At 41.3% G+C, this 21293-nt stretch overlaps 1 protein-coding gene across 6 annotated transcripts in view; it reads left to right on the forward strand.

Moving 5' to 3' along the window:
- PKHD1 (PKHD1 ciliary IPT domain containing fibrocystin/polyductin) overlaps nt 1-21293 on the forward strand; it is a 280498-nt gene that overhangs the window by 159237 nt on the left and 99968 nt on the right. For all 6 annotated transcript variants that reach the window (XM_068936956.1, XM_068936955.1, XM_068936957.1 and 3 more), the window contains exons 48-52: nt 638-815; nt 1337-1532; nt 9349-9414; nt 12013-12132; nt 20755-20892. In XM_068936956.1, the coding sequence (XP_068793057.1) occupies nt 638-815; nt 1337-1532; nt 9349-9414; nt 12013-12132; nt 20755-20892 (698 nt within the window). The remainder of the gene's footprint in view (nt 1-637; nt 816-1336; nt 1533-9348; nt 9415-12012; nt 12133-20754; nt 20893-21293) is intronic.

Genomic DNA, 21293 nt, shown 5'->3' on the forward strand with positions numbered 1-21293 from the left:
TTTTTCACTGACTGGGTTGGACAGAATTAAGAGTGGAAAGTGCTACTGAAAAAGGGGTTTGGGTTCTCATTTGGGTGATCAAACACACTGCTGTACTAAATGTTCACCCGCTTCGTGATGACTTTCATCCATCTTCAGCAGCGCCAGCTCTGTATGGCGTGCCGAGTTGGGCACAGCATAGCATTTTGAGTTACACAGGATTTTAGCACTCTCAGCCTAGATGACAGCTTTGACAGCTCGAGTCCAAATGTGAGTGAGTAATCAGAAAACTCTGTCAAACCTTTTCATGAGCTTGAAGATCTTAAAAGTTGACCCGGAAGATGACGGGGCTGTTGGATAAGGAAATACTCTGGCAGTCCAGGAGTTGTACCCTCTACTGCCATTGCTGCATTTTGGCACAGCCTCACTCATCTGTGCCTTTATTCCTTCACCCTTTGTCTCCCTCTCTTTTTTTTTTTTTTATGGCTTTTCAGGCAGAGGTTGTTTCTTACTGTGTTTTTAAAGAGCTACAAATGAAATCACATTCTGAGAGAGAGCCAGTATATACTGCTGTAATTCAAATAAAAATAGAAATGTAAAGGTTGCAAAATAATGGATTTGAGTGAAAAAATGTGATTATGTTTTTTTTTTCTTCCAGAAAAGAGGCTCCAGACATCCCTTATAATTTAACTGTGACTGACAGTAGGAATAAGACAACCACAGTCAATTATGTCCCTGATACTTTATCAGACCTGTATGGCTGGGTGGTTCTTCTCTTGGATAAAGAGACTTACGCTCTGACATTTGACAATCCTTTGGTCAGCAAGCAGCTTCAGGTAACACATACATTTTTTTAATTTGTAGATTGCATTTGAAAGAGATGCTTTCATCTTTCTGGGTGGGCAGAGAGAGGAAAAAAAAAGTTAAGCGCACTCAGAAAATCTTTCCATATTTATAGGCAGGGCTCTAATATGACAACCTAGTACCTGAGGCTCTCAGAAGTAACTTGGAGTAGGAAGAAGACTTTGGTTATTGTAAATGAAAGTTCACTTTAGTGATTAGAGATTAGAACAAAATTTATGCTATGTTAAGACATACTGAAGCATGGTTTTCAGAGGACATTATTCCTATGAACATTTTAAAGTAGCTAGGAGAGATGGCTTTGTCTGCATTCACTGTCACCTCCTGCTTAATTTTCCATACTGTCTTCCATGTTTCCTATAACCATTTTACAGGAAAATATGTTAAAAGTGAGTAGCACCATCGTCTTTATCCCTGCTGTTATACTGCACTCCACTGCAGTGTGGAGCTCTAGTCACAGACACGTGCGTGCTTGTTTTGCTTCCCTTTGCTCCAGTATTCAGTGACATTTAGCAACTTCAAGACGGGGAATTACCTTCTGGTGGAACACAAGAATCTTCCTGCCTATACTGAGGTCACGGTATCCTGTGGGACAAGGACTGGACGGCCACTCCAGTCACTCCCCTCCTACAGTCATCATCGGAGCTGTGACTGGTATCTCGATAGCAGATTGAGGAAGTTAACCTATTTGGGTAAGTGCAATAGAAGGAATGTAATGTACCTTTTTGTGTGAGAGCAGTGACAGAGCTGATGTCTTTTTAATCAAGGTCCTCAAACTTTGTAACGCCTTAAACACAAGGCTGTCTTTCAAAGGCTTTTTAATAAGTGAGCGGTCTTTCAATAAGACCACTCAAATAAGTAAATGCATTCACATCAGGTACATCTCTATCTATCTGCTCTATCTGACGCCTAATCTATCAACAGGAGGAAGGTATCATAAATGGTGGATGATGTGGCGTCGGCGGAATTTGAATTGGTGCTTTGGAAAGAAAAAGACATTAAATTCCGTTAATGATCTCTGACGTCAGCAGGTCCCCCATCACATGTATCATCAATAAGCCATGTGAAATCTATATAGGCCGAACCTATTGAAGGCAATAGGATTACTGAGCAAGGATTCCTCCTGTGATTATAAACTCTCAGAGGTTTCATTGGTCTTTAGATCTGAGTATGCTGGCTTTTTGCACCAGATCGTGGAGCACAGTCCTCTTGTGTAGGATCTGTTTAGGGATGAGCAATTGGAGTAATAGCAGGCTAGTGAGGAGGAAGAGATGGCTGGAGTGAGGGCAAGCAACCCATGAAGCTAAGTTTTACAGCAATGAAAGTCATTCAGTGCACACGTGAGGAGAGACAGGGAACTCCATACCTTAACGCCAGTCTGAGTCACACTGGCTACATCCGTCTCTTGTCCCGAGGCCAGCTGTCATTGCACATCCTGTGTCCATACAGCTTATATCTCTCAGAATAGGCTAGATGCACCCCAGCTTCAAATTAGGAATGATCCCTGTCATGTGAAAACTCAATCTATAATAGTCACCAGCTGGGAGAGTGCATTGGTCCAGGCTAAAACTATGCCAGGAACTGGGCCAACAATGTAACTACAGAGATGATTGGGAGCCAACATTTAGACCCAGGCCCTGGCCCTGTTTAGTCTACGAATACAGATATAGCTGCTGAGTCTGAGTTTGGCCCAAGGTCATGCTAGATATCTACTGAAGAAGAAAATATAGAAGTTATTGCAATTTTCTAATAGTGCAGAATCATTCTTTCAGATATGGATGCTAATTATTGCTGAGTTTAGATATACTGAATTGCATTTTCAGACATGGGGAAGCATGGAAAAACTCAGAATACAACCCTATTTCTTGATCTGTTACTGCTGTTGAAAACAGAGGAGATGATGGTCTTGGGAAGACTGCGACATAGCAATCTGGTCAGCATGCGTTGCTCTTACAGAATCATTGGCACATTCTTGCCCTTCTTTTACCTTCTTTTCATTTTGATTTTATTATATGAAGAGCTGGTTGTTGTTTCTTGTTTTAATACAGAGAGAAACGATCACACAGAGTACATGAGGGGAAATTTATGAAAACACCTAACATGTATAATTCATGCTGTGAACATTTTCAGCACAGACTTTTATAGCAGCAAGATCAATAATTCAGTGTTGGGTCCCAATATCTACTGTTACAGTTAATATCACTACCTACTGTTGGTAGGGTAAAAGTCTGAAATAAAGTGGATAGATTCCTAGCCATGGTATGTGATTTAATCTCTATCCTAATCTCTGCTGTGCAGGGTGAGGGTAATTAGCCATCAGGGCAAACTGTCGTGGCATGTGGTGGACTTTCCATCGCTCAGGATCCTTAAATGAAGTTGGGGTGTCTTTTTAGAGATATATGCTTTAGTTCTATGAGAAGCTATTAGAAAAATCATGGGGTGAGGTTCACGCTCTGTAGGAGGTCAGAGAAAGCTGTCACAATAGTCCCTTCTGGCCTTAAAAACCTATGAATCCACGCACCCAACCAGAGAGGACAACGCTGTAAGGTCTCGCCTTCAGAATGCTTTGCTGCCTAACTCCGCAAGCTGTTTTTATTTTTTAGTTACATTTAACTATATGAAATAATTAGTCAACTAATTAATCCCGTTTACAAGCTTTGTCGGATTCTTCAGCTGTCAGTCATGCCCAAGCCCCGGGCTGGCATTTAGTCTCCGCTCTCTCCTTCATGTGACTTGGTCTCCATGGCTACAGGCTGCATCTGCTGACACCCCACTCTCTATTTACTGCTTAATTAAGAATTTCACGCTCAGCCCTTATCTGCTGCTAAGAACAAGAACACACTGTTAAGAAATTCCAAATTTAGGCTGCGGCACAAGGAAAGCCTTTCTTGTAGGGCCTGACTGCGTGGAGCCTCTTTAACTACCCTCTTGGCAACTGCGCTGCCACCCTTCAATCAAAAATCATTAAATGGGGCAGAGATAATGAGCATGTAGCATATCAAAAGGAGGATGTTTGCTTGGGCTGAGGAGGAAAAGCTGTAAGGGCCTATAAGCAGCCGCCACTTCAAAGGAAGAAGGGGGCTGATAAAGAGTCATTTGTTCCCGGTTGACTTATGTAAAAGGTCTGGTATGTTGGAGTCCCGTCTCGCAGACGCGAGTCCCCTCTCCCGGTGCTCGTGTGTCAGCGGTTAGGCAGCTGGGCCCAAACACCATCGGCCGGAGCATATAATCACTTGACTCCGCGTTGACAATGGACACTTGTAGGGGGTGGCCCGGGGAGGGCGGCAGGACAATAGGAACACAATTATTGCAGCTGCTGGGGAGGGCCATAATTCTTCCCGCGGAAAGTAGCAGGCCCTCGTAGGGCTGAAGGGAGAACTTGGGTGTATTATTCATCTTCCTGACTTTTGGGAAGCACTTTGCCGTGCCAGTGGGGTTTCAACAGCTGCTTGTGTACCGCCGCTTTCCAATAATTGTACATTCTGTCAGGGGTCAACTTACTTTTGACCCGCTCCCTTTGTGCCGCTTAAAAAGCCTTTTAGGGCAAACTGTTGGGAAGTGGCAGGGGTGCATTAAATCCAAAATTAATGTCAGTAAATACATATCAGATGCCGGCTCATTCATGAGCAGGCTCCTAAATTCACACAGCCTTTTGCTCAGGACCGCATGGAGGGGAGAGGGGGAAGAAGGGGAGGGAAGACAGAGCGACTGAGAAGATATTGTTATTCAAACGAAGCAGGCAGCTGAATGAAGCCACCTTGGCCCGCGGTTTGTGTCCGTCTCAGTCGTTCGGCATGCCCCCGTCATCTGATCAGGCGGGGAAAACGCCCAGCGTCGTGCACATGTTCATCTTTGGGGGAGAAGAAATGTGTGCCTGGTACAAAAGGCAAGAAAATGTACAGTTTGGAGGGGATTAAAGGAGTTAAGTTGCCCTAATCCTTTGTGTGCTTGCACTTTTGTAAATTAGACCTTGCCATGGGACAATGCAAAGGAACCTGAATGTGGAGAAATAGTTGTAATGTACAGTAAGGGGAATCTGGGATCCAGTGTTTCGGCTATGTGGAGTACCTATGCAATAATCCTGTTATAAAAGCTGCTTACTGCTACCTACACACATCAACCCTGTTAACTGAACCCCTTTGAAAATTACCTTTTCAGACCATTCAAAATAGTTGGTATCAAGGACAGATAACACCCCTTCACTGCGGATGCTGGGTGAAAGGGAGATGAGGATGCTTGGAGCACCCTGTGCCGAGGCAATCTGGGGACTCAAGTAATTTCTAGATCTGCAGCTTTGCTCTTACATTAATCAGTCTCTATAGCGCCATCCTTATTTTATCTGGGGTACCCTTCCTTTAAGAAGGATTTCTTAAAGGTCACTGATGGGCCCTGAAATAAGTGTGTGGCTCTATGAAGGACCCTATGGTTATAGCTCAACCATATATCAGGAGAGTGGTCTTAATGTGATATAACTGTACCCAGTCAAAAAATCTTACTGCAACAAGGAGGAGAAAAGAAATATCGCTCTGGGACAACAGAGATATTTTAGGAGAAATATCTTGTGTGAATTACAATAATAACATGATGATCTTTTTAAATCTGTTACGAATATGAGCATATGGTACCACAGCATGGTGCTGCTCCCTGGTTAAGGTCTCTGGGCAATACTGGAACTGGCTGAAAAACAGAGAAATTTTGTTTCTTTTCTGTTCACTTTTGAAATGTTTAAATTATTTTCTGTTGGAACGAAACAGAGTGTTGGCTTGCTCCATCTGCAGATTTCTCTTGGCCTTTTTCTGAAGTTGAAGTGCTTGTCACAACATTATTGAAAACATCACTGAAAGGATTATCAAACTTTTCATTTACCCCCAATACATTTTTCAGTAGACACAACTTTTAAGGAGGTAGGTCATCCTGCTGACTTTGCTCAGGCTGCTCATGTGTGAGTTGTTAAGAAGGCCCGAGGCCTAACCTTGTATTACTGCTGTGTCAGAAGCAGGTCTGCAGTTTCCATAGTTCTTCAAAAAAATAATTTGATTACACTTATTGTCTCTATAAATTCCAAAAGAATGATCTCACTTCCATTTTGCTCAGTGGGTTTCTGCAGTTACTTTGTGTAGGAGAAAAGCAGACCCTTAAGAACGTTTGTTTCTAATATTAAAATATAGAAAATAAATAAACAGGATATTTTCCTCATCCTTATTGCTCAAGGATAAAGGAGGATCTTAAGTGAAAGTCCTGAAGAATGGAGTTAATCTCTGTGAGGGAACTGGTTGTATAGGCACGAGTCTTTTCTTCCAGTTAGTTAAAATTCACGCTATATCAGTTGTTTCAGGAGGGCCATGGACCAGATGCAGGCTGCTCACTGGCTTATGTGAGCCGAAATGCATGCGTTCACCTCAGTTCTTAGGTAATAATGCCCTCAGTAACTGACACAAAGAGAAAAATCTACTTTCCCCTGGAAGACAAGCTGCTGTCCTTCTGGCATGTCAGCAGAGAGACCAGAGAATCAAGAAATTACAGAAATAAGATAATGAAATGCCTCAGTTAACCTCTCAGGGACAGTCTTTGGACTATGCGATGTCTGCAGGAGGAATTTCATGCCTTCACCTCTGTCATTCCCAATATTAATCGACTGTAAGCTGGAATCAGTCTCCATTAGTTGAAATCTTATGTTTTTATATCTCTGCTCCTCACTGCAGTATCTCTACAGTACTATATTCCTGGGTATGTCCTATAAGAGTCCCTGGCAGAGTGTGGCAAAATATCCTGGTCCAGGTTCTCCAGTTTCCGGAAGCCTGTCTTGCTGTGTTGTTGATTGTAGTGTCTAAAAGTTTTGATTTCTGTGTGATGTATGTTAGCCCAATTGATGTTAAATAGCACTGAGTTGCTTGTTATTTGTAAGTTGGGCTATTGGAGCCATTTATCCTAGTTTCAGCCTTTCCTAATATCCAGAGGCAAAATTCCCTGTCACTGCAAAGCTGATAAAAGACTAGGTTGCTCCTCCTTCATGTTCACTCAAGGAGCCTTAAACCAGAAGAAAGTTACCAGGAATATAGTCAAGCAAGCCTATATTTATGATTCACAGGCCAAACATCCAGGAAGAGCTGTAATAAGACAGAAAATTGATGAACCTTATAAAGGTTTTATACAGCTAAACCCCGGAGCCTTACAACTACATTTTGTAAAGAATCACCTTAATTCAATGTTTACTAATGACGTCCTTCATCTGTATTGCCTACATCTCTTCCTGTCTGGTACAAAACCAATGATAACATACTCAATAGCCAAGCAAAACAACCAAAAGAACTATGTCACTGTAGTCTTGATTATTCTCAAGGCTTGTCTCTCTCCAGCTTTGATCAGTTTTTTGGAGTGCTTGTGGAAAAAGGCAATAAAATACTAGTGATTCAAAATGCTACTGATTCGATTGACATAAATAATTGTGCAAGTTCCAGACTGTGGGGAGTTCAGACCCACATTCTTTTATGCATGTGTAGGGTATAGTTGGCTTATAATGGATTGAATTGTCATCCCATGTGGTTGGATGACACTTAAAATATGAGAAACTTTTATCCTTGCCCTGACTCAGAACACGACTGTTACATCATAACAGTTCCTTTCTTTACTAGGCAGACTGAACCCCTTTATGAGGTCTATGTAGTATATCAGTCAAATTTTGTGTCAGACAGGAGGAGAGCTTTTCCTTGAACAATATAAACACCCTTAATTAGAGAATTACACTACCGTTCCTGCAAAATCAAGCAAAAAATGACAAAATATATTTATCAAAAAAAGGATAGTGTCAGGGCTTGGTTCTCTCCCTCCCCTTAACACTGCTGTCTCTTGATGTACCACCTTTGACTTATGATTTGCCCTGTTATGAGTTAGAAGAGAGAAAGCAACCTCACTGATAACACATCTCATCCTTGATGTTTATCATAAGATAGATGAACAGTTCTCTTGAGAAGCCTTCAGTGACATTACTGGAATCCAGGCTGACCAGCTTGCAGCCATTTAATGTTAGGTGAGAGGAATGCTATCTGCAAGGGTTGTTGTTAGGGGAGATAAATACCCATGTAAGAGTATCATCTTAAAGCCACATGAACTCTGGGCTAAACATTTTAAATTAGCTGCCTGATATCATTCTTTCTCCTCTAAGGTTCGCATTATGACCACCCAACAATATGATGTTGTTCAATTTGAGCTCTATATGAAGATTTGGGGCAGACTGGCTTAAGTGAATATGGATCAGACCGGAGCTACCCCTGGGAGAGAAGGTGTCACTGAAGAACAGGGCTGAGGCACCTGATTACTAATTAATCAGACACGAGAAAAACCTTATGGAATCGGTTTCTATTTAATTATGGAAGCCTCATTTGGCATAGGAGCATATGCTGCTAACTCAATCGAGTGCTTTCAACTGACATCAAATAGTAATTATCAGAAAGAATCAAGTTTTTTGATTATTCATACTAATTTATTGAACACTTAAAATTAATGAACCTCAGTTATTTTAAATTTGCTCAGTTGCACTGGGAGAAAAGGAGGGAGGTAGAGAAGGAGGGTTCTCACAATTTAAAAATACAGAGACTTGTTTAAAGATAAAATAAGTAAATTACAATATGGCGTGAAATCCCATTGGTGGACTGAAGGAAAGTTCCTGGTGTGTTCTGGACCTGAGGGAAGTTCTGACAATAGCTTATTTATACAAATCTTTTACCCCCAAAATCTTCCAATGACATGTTAGAGTCTACCTAATGGGTTGCACAGTGGACAGGAGATTTATTTGTTTGTCAGAGTGTTTCTATTTTAGCCTCTGATTGTTCCAGTCTGGTGACTGAAAGGAAGTGCCTTTATATGCCACTGGAGATGAAGAAAAGGTAGCCTTTTAGCTAGGTCTGATGCAGAGTTTTCTTCTGCCACTCCTAGTTTGATTTGCATTATCCTGGCCCTTCTGCTGCAGAAAGGTTACAACTGTGATAATTGCTTCTGACCTCCTTTCACAGCGCAGAACACAGGGTCTCTGTCTTCTGTCTAAGTCTGACTAATTAAAGCATCTCTTTTAGGTACTAGTTTTGAAAAAAATATTCAAAACCAAGCTACAAGGAAAAAAAGCTGGAATTTACTATTTGAGCCAGTTAGTACATCGCGCATTCACTGATGCAACAACACTTGCGCTCGTGAAGCTGCTGTGGATATATAGTGGGATAAATGAGATTCATGTTCCAACCTAGAATTTCTGATTTTTGAATGTTTTCTTTTAGCTGTTTCTAAGTTGTCAGGAGATTCCCCAGTATCTGTAAATTAAAATATATTTATTTATTTAATCCTTTCACAAAATACAAAAAGAAAAAAAAATGCTTAGAAAACATGGGTAGTTCTTAAAAAAAACTGTTATTAGAAAGGTATAATGTTATCAGAAAAACGTGTAGCAACTGATTTACTATCATTTTTTTGTTAATTTGTAAGGCTTTTCTGTAACTCTCTGCAATTCTCTGTGTTTAGTCACAGGAGCTGACTTAATTCAGGTCACACTGGAAGAAAAAGAGAGTGTTGCTTTACCTACATCAGGTGCGTGACCGTCTCTGGCTGAAAGGTTTGGTCTGAGTCACACAATTTCCTTTTTACTACTTTTTCAGAAATACGTTGTTATAATTCACTTCAATATTTTGTACATCTATCAACCCAACAGGGGTTCTTGGCATTCATTTAAGCGTTTCATTGAGCCATATCTACCATTGCACGTGATAAATGTGTGAATCCACATGATAAAAGACTATAAACTTTTGTTAAGAAATACCATAGCAGATCAGAAAGGTCACGGAGAATGTAAGACTACAATGTATTTTAGTGCTTCAGAGTGATCTTAATGTAATAGTCTGACAATATTGCCCCGTTATACATTGAGTCAGACAGCATAATAGACCAGAGAGAGGGGAGATGTCCAAAATTTAGTTTTAGGTGCATAGTTGCCTTGCTGTGTATTAACAACAGTAATCATTGGTGGAGCAGTCAGCCTTAGAGATCATTTTTTGGAGCATTTCCCCTCAAATAGACAAATAATGGAAAGGCAGGCCCTGCCGTGAAGAGCTCTGCCTTGGTTTAATTGCTCTGCATTTCCCTACGCTGGTGGCAGAAAGCTTGCGATGTTTTTCTACTGTTGTGACGCGCCACTAGAGGGGCGTCCGGGATTCTTTCGTGTGCTGGGATTAGTTGCACTGAACTCGAGAGATCATTCTTTGTCAGATGTAAGAATTTATTAGATCTAAGCGGTTCTACACATATGACGGACACTGGACAACACTAAACCATTAACAGCAGACAATCTACAAGTATAACAAAGCTAAGAAGCATAGTAAAGAATTAAAAACCCACACATATCAGAGCTCTATGGTTAAGCCACGGAAGCCCAGTACAATGACCGCTCTCGGATGCACGGTATAATGACCGCTCTCGCCCTTTCCTTGTCCTTATGGGCCACCCCTCCGGTGTAGTTTTCCCTGGCTTGTTCTCACCACGCTCGAGCTGCGCCAAGAGGATTCAGGTTCTCTCTGGCAGCTGGCATCAGGGGCGTCCCCGCTGATGAGTGGGTTGTCGGGTCCGCAGGCCAGCTGACGGTGAGTCCGAGTCCACACAGAGGTATGTGGCTTACTGTCTTTTATCCTTCCCGGGCTTAGTTCATTAATCAATGCCAGACCATAGCTGGACAACGGAACAGATGGTCTTAGGTGATAACAGTATGGATGCCGACAGGATGGTCAACAGGATGCTTATCAGTACATTCAGCAGCTATCAGTGCGCATGTTCAACAGTTGCACGTTTAACAGCTATCAGTGCGCACAGTCAGCAGCTATCAGTACGCACATTCAACAGCTATCAGTACGCAATTCCAAGGTACCTAGATGCTTACAGTTTGAGTCTGCGGTGTCAATTCTCCTTTGCTGACTAGGTTTGCTCTGCACTCATGAGGCTACGGCAACCCCACAGTGTGGTGGCTCTGGCCGTGGTGCACCCGGGGTTCCTAAACTCTTGGGGAGCACCCCAGAGTGAACCCCTCTTCTACGGGCTGCACCATCCTGAGTCCCATGCTTGCCTGTGTGGCGCCTATCAGCTGTACAGAGTTATTCAGTGAGTTCTAGTCCATCTCACTTATGTATGAGCTTTTCCCTATGTTTTCAACACATGATGAATCCCTCCTCAAGTAAAAATGCCAGAATTTCCTTTACAGTCCTTTATAGGATAGAGGTACGTGCTTATGGAGGCCTCCAGAGGGAGGCCCTGACTGCCTTTGTTTAGGGATTACTAAACTTTTTGTGCAGGATTTTCCTGTGTTGACTGCAAACTAAGCTGATTTTGGCAATTCATTTATGAAGACTGGCTCATTAGCTGTCTAAAATTGAAGTTCAAGTTAAGGAACTAAATTTTTTGAACTTGATTTCTCCCAGTATTTCAAGATGCTAGTGCCAGGAAGTTTCATGTTGGATCAAGCTGAGAAATAAATCTTTATGGAATCAGCAGCAATTGCTATGTGTCCCAAGCCAGGTCTTCATTACCCCAGGAAATGTGAAGACTTCTACTTTTTTGTGGACTTTCAACATTGTATGAAAGTCTTGAAAGTCTTTCAAGACTTTGCCCACCCTGGGAATTCAATCTGTTTTCTAGAGCACTGGAAGGGAAAAAATGTGTGAGAAGAGCTGGCACTTTTTGGTGGGGTTAGTTGTTATTTTGATTGTCTGGTTTTGCTAGCAAGCATGGGGGACTAGTTTTCTTTTTCATTTGTGCATTTTAGCTTTGTGTTCAAATTAACTTTGGATGGTGTAAATAAAAATAAACGAAGCAATTGTTTGCGAAGCATATTCACAAGGTAGAACATAAAGTAAGTATGATGGCATACCTCAAGATTTACTTTGCTTTTGGTGAGTCCCAAAGAGTTTGAATCTGTTTTTCAGTTATCTCGCTGCTCTTTACTGCTGAAAAGATGGTCCTGGAAGAGCTGACTTTTTTCCATAGGGCTTCCTTAAAGCATGAAACATCCCAAAGAGCAATTAGTGTTTCTTCATCAGTGACAAAAGGAGATGTTAATGCCACAAGTGCTTGACTATCAAAGAAATGGTATTTCTTCTAGCTAGTGAAAACAGTAATTCTCTCTTTGTATATGCTGTTTTGTAGTTCCTTCTGATGCTGTCTTGAAATGGTCGCACCCCGAGACATGGAATGATGTGGGAAAAGGCTGGGGTGGATCCAACAGCAGCATCCCTGGCCCTGGGGAAGATGTCATCATCTTACCTAGTAAGTAAGGAAGGAACAGTCTTCAATTTCTCTGGTGATGCTGGGACCTGTCTACTGTAGGATGAGTAGCTGTGTTGCAATGTGTGCTCATTGGCACTGATGTCCATTCTAGTATGTGCAGGCCACCACATTTGTTCCTAGTCACATTTACTCTAAGCTACAGCACAGAAGTATGATTTTGGAACAGAATACTCATTCTTTTCCATTTACACAAGCACACACAAACCCTTACTTACCCACACTGATATTCAAGCTTGATTTTGAGCAAGGGCTTTATTTCTGGAGCAGAGAATCTGCTAGACTCAGAATCACAGCTCACAAAGAGATCATTTCTTGACCTACCTCTCTGGGTTTTTGTGCATACTTCACATTCCCACAATTGTACCAATTTCCGTTTTATTTTCCCACTGCATTTTCCAGATTATCAATGATTGTCTCTCAGTGTGTTTGCAGTGGATGCCTTCTAGAAGTTTTAGCCTATGTCTGTATTTCAGCCTCAGACCTGAGTTGCATTTAAAACTCAACTTCGTTTAAAACCTTATTATGTGAAAGTTATTTGTATTCTAGCAAAGATATCAGGCAACCTGCAGTGAAATCTGGAGGAGAAAATTTGCTATAACCACTGCACCTCATAGCTGACCCGGCTCTGAGCAGGAGTTTGGACTGGATGATCTCCTAAAGTTGGACTTGATGACTTCTTGAAGTCCCTTCCATTCCACTGTGAATACTGTGTAGTATGTGTCTGACATACGCTGGCACTTCCTCAGAATTTTTGTGTGAAACCATGTAAATCTGTCTGCCTCTATCCCATAGTTAAGACTTCAGTGCTATCCCATAGTTAAGACTTCAGTGTGCTATGTCATTAAAAATAATGTGTCATCTACATACTAAAACCCATCAGACTGATAGACTTTAGGCTTGTCTAGCTAGGAGCTAAGCACAGGGAGAACAGGGAGGGAAGAGAAAGGGTCTCAGGGAAGTGGACTCAACTTGGAATTTGTCTTCTCACTTGTTCAGATGGTATGTAATTCTGTTGATCTTTTTCTATGTTTCAAGGTCTATATGTTTATTCAGAACTTCTCCGACCAGCTAGGTTTTGCTTTATGCAATATTTTGGGGATTTGGAAGTTCTTTTTGGTGCTTTCTCCAGGTCTGAAGCATATTGACATTGTTACTATTGAGTTAGGTCATATTTTATTTTCCTTATTGTGCTTCCAGAATGCGTCCTAGGCACCAAATCTAAACAAAAATAACTGGCAAAAACCCTATGCATATAGCAAAAAGGAATGTAAATTCTTAAAGAATTATTATTGTTGTAGAATTTTGTTGCTATCACCTTGCTTCTCAGCGCTCCCCTAGCTTCTGTCACAGAGCCAATCTATATTCAAGTTGGGTGAAAGATTTTTAGCAGAGACATTCCTGTTCCACCATTTTCTTTTTAATTTGCCTGAATTGTAAGCTTACTGAAATATTTTGTGAAATTATTCTAATTTCAGCAAATTTTTTCTGTCAAAGAAAGACCAAAAATGCTTAAGCATTAATAAAATGAGGATATTTTCTTTTTATTTTCAAAGAGGGATGATTTTAAAGTTTTAAATTTGAAATATTATTTCATTTGGAAGTATACTTACAGTTAAATTTTTAAAATTAAAAAGAAAACCAAACAAACCCAAACTTTCTTAGGATCTAATATATAATTTCACGTTAAATAAAGAAATATATACAACCTTCAATGAATATTTAGTTTAATCTTCAGTCTTCTGACAAATGTTAAAAAATGTGTTCATTTTGGATCATCTTAAAGTAATGCTTAAAGTCCCTTGCTTTTGGGGAGATCTTACACTGAATTGAAAAATAGATAATTTCCACTTTTCTGATTAGTTTTCTATCTCCTGTCAAACCAGGACAATTCTTTTTTTTTTTTTTTTTCAATTCTATTATCTCACTATCACTAATGAATAAATGTGGTTAAGCATTTGTAAAATCACAGCCCAGAAAAGCAAGAGATGTCCTTCCAGAGGTTTGCTGATCACCTGTAGGTCCTGTATCCTATCTGCCAGCCCCATTTGATTGCCACATCCAAGATGATAGGAGGATCCTATGTTTAGGCATCTCAATCTGTTACTGGTCAGCATAGTCTGAAGAGTTACTGAGTGGACCAAATGTGGGTATCTACTGTAGCGTGAATTGAGTTGCTTTTTAGGATTCATTGATGGTATTAAGTAGAGCTCCAGGGGTCAAGTTAGCTGGTTTTATGAAGATATCTTGTGTCATTTGAGATACCCTAGGACCAACCTGCCTGTTATCTAGGTGTCTCCCTAGATGGGCATAGGTCTCTCCTATGTCATATTTGCCAGTGCTGTTTGGAGGGTCTCAAAAAGCCAAGGACATTTTAGATAACACTAAATGCCTAAATGAGTCAAGTGTGTTTGGGGCTTAAACACTTAGTTCTCATTAGACAGCTCATTTCAGTTTTTTTTTAAGTTGAGACCTGAATCTCATTCCTCCAGACCATGCTCAGGAGCACATGAGAGAAGAGCTTAACTTGCAGTCAGTATATGTCCTCTAAACCATGTTATAAAGGTCCATATCTATGCTCGCTGGTTCCTACTCCATGCTGACCTCCATTACATCTGCTACCTTTTGCAGGCATTAAGCAATGGACCATTTCCCATGTGGTTTGCTGTCTCTCTGATCCCCTTGCCACGGTTGGATTATGTGTACTTTGTTCTTCATAACTCCCAGAGAACATGGCCAGAAGGCAACGCCAGATCATCTGTTTCAACTTCTTGTGCATCACGTTATACCCGGTTTACCAAATACCCCTAGTTTGAGCCCATGATTCTTAAAAGACCAAAACATTTCAGTCTTCAAAAGCTGTAAGTGAGAGTGAAAGGCAGCTATGAAGAGACAGAAAGGTGCCACTGGTAGCTGAGGCCTCTATACAGAGCACAAATTGATTACATAGGATGCGCTGTGATGATCGTAGGTGGTAAACACAACCTGCAATGAAGCACAACATTAAAAAAAAAGTGTTATTTAGATTAGGTTAGAAAATGGAAAATGAATGTTGAGGTTGTGATGATCCTTTACTGCATTGCGAATTCACCTGTGAATCAAACTCCACTGTGTTTCTTGCAAAGGCTTTATCCTCTCAGTAGAGTATCTCATTTCAGCTGCCATGCAAGGTATTGACAATAGCCTTAGTCAGATAATACAAGACCCTTCATGATTAAGCTGTGCGTGCAGCATTGCAGCGAGATGCCTACAGCCCAGCCCAACCAATCTCGTTCTAGAACTGGAAACAGCATAGCTGCATCAGCATGCTGATATAATAATTAGCTCTCCTGAGATGCAAAGCTCATTAGCTTAGGCCTGCTGCTGTGCTAGCATGACTGCACAGCCTTTGGGTCAGCTCAGACATCCCCAGAATTTAGAGCAGTTCTGGTCAGCTTAACTGAAGAGTCCTTGCATTATGTTGCAATGGTACGGTATAGGGGATTCTCCTTAGCATATTGGTGCCTACTGGTTTGTAGGCCACAGGGTAGGAATTGCACTATTTGACACGATCTGTGTTGTTCCTTGGTTAGGAATATTTTCTGCTTATGAGGAGTCGAGGGGCCAAGACAATAAAGTTTACTCAATACCAAAATGCAAGTTGATGCCTGAGCAGGATTAGATGCTTCAGTTTCCTGGTCCTGAATCCCAGTGTTCAGCTGCCGTGTATAGCATGCTTCAAAGTGTGAAATAAAACTACCTGTGCTCTAGAGAAGAGCCTTATTATATGACTAAACCACAGCAAAATATTTCGTGACTGGGATGGAAAAAGGCATGTGACATGTGAAAATACATTTCCTGCTAGGTTTGGTGAAGCATGTGTGTCTCTTAGCCATACTCTTTGACTGTCTTTCTGGTAACAGCAGTAACAGTCCCCCTTAGCTCCTCTCACTGGAGTATGCATGCAGTGGAGGTGGGTCTGTCATGTTAAGGTAACTTTCAGTGTTTGTCTCCTCAGTGTCTGACTCCCTAGCAGATGTAAATCTGTTCCAGCCCCAGCTAGAAAGCTTTAGCTCAAACTGGAACAACTTGTTGCAGTCATCACACAGGGACCTTTCATGTGCAAGAGTTTTCGGCAATTCCACCACCTTGAAAAACAAACTGGGTGAGTTTAGTCATGCCATTCCGGCAGTCAGCAGTGGCATTAGCTTCTCAAGCCCTCGGATTTTCAGAGCTTTGGTTCATGGTTTTCAGTATGACACACTCCTGACACAGCGCGCTCTGGGTGGAAGGAGAACGTGTTATAATTCCGGGCGATGGAATGTTGTTTTGAAGGGTATTGATATGATATCATGTAGCCTCTGGCAATTTCTTTTCTCTCTTTCTCTCTCCTTTTTTTTTTTTTTTTTTTTTCAGTGGTGGAATTCACTCTGTTATTCATTTTCGGATTTTGATTTTCTTTGAACTTTTTCTGTTTGAAGAGATGAATGCTGGAGTACTGTATCTCATATAATAGCTCTTCTGTTGTGCCTGATTTCCATTCAATGGCATGTTATGGTGTTTTATATAGCAATGCAATTGATCAAAGGCATTTGTGTCATTGCTGGAGTCATTAGTGAGTTCTCAGTGTTGTACGTTTGAACATTAAGACTGTGGCATACCTGTGAGCTTTTGTCTAGAGAAAGCATATGTATAATGAAATGTAACCCTGTTTTCGGGCTTGAACTACTGTTTTCTGAAACCGCTTATTATTATGTGAATGTTTTCATGGGAGAAAAAAAAACCTCAATTTTGTCTTTCTCTGAAGGTAAATCACTTGAGCCTAGTGACCTAACGTTTACAGTTTTAACCCCTCAGTAGCCATCTCCCTCTATTATATAATGAGAGTATTCTGTAAGGACCTTGTTAATCCTGAAAAGTCTCCTTTGAATCTATTTGTTTTTCTTCTCAAGCGTGGAAGGACCTTTTTTTTTTTTTTTCCCTGCCAATGAGCTTCTGTTGTTTATGAAGAGCAACATTTCACTCTCTCAGGACTTCACACACTAAGTGTTCTACACCAAAGTATTGTTCTTTTACAGTGATGAAATCACAGATTTGCACAGATATCTCTGGATGGGAGAATTTCTATCTCCTCCTGTGTTTCAGGGCTCACATACACGATGCTACAGCTACAAAGCAGTCAGCGCTTCCTTTATAAAACCTTCTTTAGAAAGATATGCAACTCAGCAAAAATATCTGTTCTAGACTGAAACTTGACATATAAATGCCTAGGAGCACTTTTTTCCCCCCCTTGTAAAAATGTTTCAGTCTGTGTTTGATGAATGTACTTATGGCCTTTGTCAGCTGCAGCTTTTTGCCACATTCTTGAGCTGTGATTTCACAAACTAGATTCGTCTTCTGCCTGAGATATCATTTTAACAACATCTTCCCCCTTATTCTCTTCTTTCTGTTTCCTATCCTCACATACTGTGCTTTCCCTTCTCAGTTCTGCAGGGCATAGGACTATGCCTGTCCTGTAAAGAGATTATACACAAGAGTTTCTTCATGCCTATGAAAATGTTATTTTCATATTATGAGATTTAGAAAAAAAAATGTAGATTGCACATGCTCTATAGAGACTTATTATATCTGAATGCTGTGAAAAACTTGCGTGCCTGAAGGATGCTTCAGCCCAAGGATGCAGGGTGTTTCTTTTCAGTTGGGGTCTTCTGAGTAACTGTAGGTTCTTGTGGTGCTTGCTGTAGTCCTTGAAAAGAGATATGACATCTCCTGGCCTCTCAGTGTGTCCCTTGCAGATGTTTAGTGAGTAAAAAGAAAACAACAATAGGAAAGCAAGAGGTGGGTGCAGAAGAAACAAACCAGTAAGCAGAACTGGGACTCCTGAGTATGCAGTGCTTTGCTCTCCCCAAACAGCTGTTAAATTTTTAAGGCTGCTAAATGAAAGAGTCAAAAGCTAGGAAATGCTAATATGAAGGCTGTCTACTCACCTTTTATTCAGTCCATTCCTCAGTGTACTTTGTGCAGCCTTTTATTACGTTATGACACATCACAACAGGACCAGCAAGGACCATCACAGTTTTTGCACTGTGATTCCCTGAGGACCCACAGGCATGCATGATTTAGGACAGTGTGCGTGCAAGAGAAGATCTTTGAAGACCTCATGATACATCTTAAACCTTGCACCTGTTGTAATGACAATAGTGTAAAAATTAGGCCCTGATTGCAATGACACCCCAGAAATCATAAATCCTGTTGCCCAAGGACTGTGCCCCCTTGGTACATCAGCCTGGATGACTGCATTTGTTATCCTTAGTTCTAGTTACATAAATACAGAATTTTTCACTTCTTGCCCTAAATTATTACTACTGTTGCATGCTTTGACAGCTGCAGCTATCTCACCTGATGGGAACAACATCAGGCCTTCATCCCATGCGCAGATTAATTTGCCATTGAAGTCGGCAGGAGCTTTGCTTAAACAAGGACAGAGTGTGAAATTGTCCTTAATAAGGCAGAATTTCTGGATATTCTTCAGATATAATGAAAAGCCTTGTAACTTCCCCTTCAAATTATAAAGAACATTTTGTCTCTTACTGTGAAAGACACCAGACCAAGCAAGGAAAAACATCCTAACTTTTAGCCCTGCTTTCACCTGACTCACAATTAACTTGATAAACTCACTGCTACAAGGTTCACTGGGCTCAGGGCTAAGAAAACCCTAACCGCCTAATCTTTCGCTTTTTAAAAACAAGCAGCTGGGAGAGTTGATAAACTTTTATGTTAAATGGTTTGAGTCAAGTTTTAATTATTTATTTTAAGGGAAAAGACTTTCCCTGCGCTGTCTATTGTATGGTTATTTGTCTCTTCCTCCAAGCAGCTGCTGATGGTTGTAGGGAGAAGCAAAACTGCTCAGTAGCTGCTCCACTTCTCAAGACATTGCATGGCTCTTCCAGTTTTCCAGACCAAAACTGTTTCAAGTGCCTTGTTCTCACTGCTTTGTCAAAGTCCATTGTAAAATCTGCTTTTTCCTTAATTTGTCCTGTTTTGTGAATCTATGCCTTGAAGTAAAGAATATGAGATCAAGGAAAGCCACAGCAAATCTCTGGGCAGGAGTTGACAGCTGTCATTATGTTGAACAATCTCATTTTCTGCAAACTATTTCTGTGGAAGTCACAATTAGATCCTGAACAAGGCTTCTGTGCAGAAAGTCCCTAAATAACAGCATCTTGTTGAACTATTTGTTCAGTTTTTGTTTCTTGTTCTTGTTCTTCCAGGAGCATCCAGTGACTCAGAGAGATGCTATACCAGGAAGCTGTTACTCTTGTTGTAGTGAAAAGAGCTGGAAACCACAATTAAAAGACCTGAACCGGTTTCCACTGCAATCAACTAAAAAGCTCCCACTGACATTAAAGACCATTAGATGGGCCCTGAGGGTGGATTTCACTTCTGTGGGCTACCTTAAAGGAGGCACCATTTCAGCACTTATTCATGTCCTATCTTGAAAGCTTAGGTGGCATTTAAATAGTTCACAGGCTGTGGGCTGTCAACTTTAGGAGGCACCAGTGACATTGCTGTTGTGCTCAGTCATCAGAAGTCTTACTCTGTTCTGCAACATAAAAATATACAGTAAGAGGCAGTCCCAGCCTGACATGGTGCTTGATAGGAAGGAAGGATGTGGAGGAATATGGCAAGAGAGGTAGCCTGCAATGAAGTTTGTGCCTTTGTGTCTCAGCCCTGTGCTCTCAACTGTAAAGGTTCTCTAAATTGTACTTCAGAGATGAGCTAGCATAAGAAGTCGTAAATTCATTTCTGGCAATATCCAGTGCTGTAGAATACTTCTAGTGTCCTCTGGTCAAAGCAGGGATCAAGGAGCCTGGAAATGGAGTCAGAAGTGACTTACGCTCCTTACTTTATCCTTACAGAGCTGAGGAAATGGTGCTTCCCCTGGCTGCTGTTACCTAAGTTATTAATAGGGAATGACTAGTTCTGTGAATAAAGAACCAGAGAAGTTTGGCTTCCTTTAGGCTGTGTTGATTCTAGCAAAGCTTTTTTCTTGCAAACCCAAGAGCAAAGCCAAACTGCAGAGGGGGAAGAGCAGCGGCAGGGAGTTGTTGGACGTGGGTTGTACTATGTGACTTCACGTTGCACCAATGTAATCCTGATTATTTGACCCTGTTGTATCTTTTTCACTTCATTCATTCTTGTTCTCTTCCGTGCCATGAAGGAAAAATGCTGTCTGGACGTGGATTAGTTTACTCTTGCTTCATTGCACTGGGTGCTCAACATTCACTTTACAAAGTAGAGCCAGATTCATCCAGGGAGGCTAGCACGTCTCCAACTTGCTGCACTTTCCATGCGCTCCTAAAGCTTCAAGGGGCATTTGATGAAACCTAATCATGCAACGATATCATTATAAATATTATGTTATTATTTATTATCAGATTGCAGTCACACCATGGAGCCTCAGCTGTAGCTGAAGCTCTAGCAGATGCTGTACAAACGCATAACCACTAGCTGCCTTTTTCTAAGCAAAAAAGTTTTAAGTAAAGCTAAACTCAGGCAGAGCTAGTCTGAGCTTTTCCACCTCCCTGCCACTTTGCCTGAATAACCCTCTGCTTTATTTCTTAGACCGGACCATCCTGGTGGATACGGCTCTTCCCCCTCTGAGGGGTCTCTACATCCTGGGGACCCTCGAGTTCCCTAGCAATTCCAGCAACTTCCTGAGCGCTGCCTGTATCGTGGTGGTGGGGGGCACACTGAAAGTGGGTAAGTGAGCAGCTCGTCTTCTGGGTGCCTGGGGTTTGTTTCTACTCTTGATAAACAGCAAAAAGTGGGAAGAAATTGTGTTGTGTTAGTGTAAACATAGTGGCCATCCTAATGTCACAAAGCTATTGGAGTGTCTGTTCTGTGGACACTGAGAAGGTCCATATTAAGAACAGTGATAATCCACTGCAGCTAATTACCAGTTCATTTAATAGCAACACGTTATAACTGGTGCCATCCTCACCTCACTGAAGCCAATGACAAAACTGCCCTTGATTTCATCGTGGCTCAGATTTTACCTGGTATATAAAAGCGCCTCAACTTCATGTGGGGCTGCTTTATGAGGCTGTAGCTCCTCAGGGCAGATTCTCCCTTATTCTGTGTTCAGGCAGTGTCTGGTATCT

This window comes from Struthio camelus, chromosome 3 (assembly GCF_040807025.1).
Source record: "Struthio camelus isolate bStrCam1 chromosome 3, bStrCam1.hap1, whole genome shotgun sequence".
NCBI lineage: Eukaryota > Metazoa > Chordata > Aves > Struthioniformes > Struthionidae > Struthio > Struthio camelus.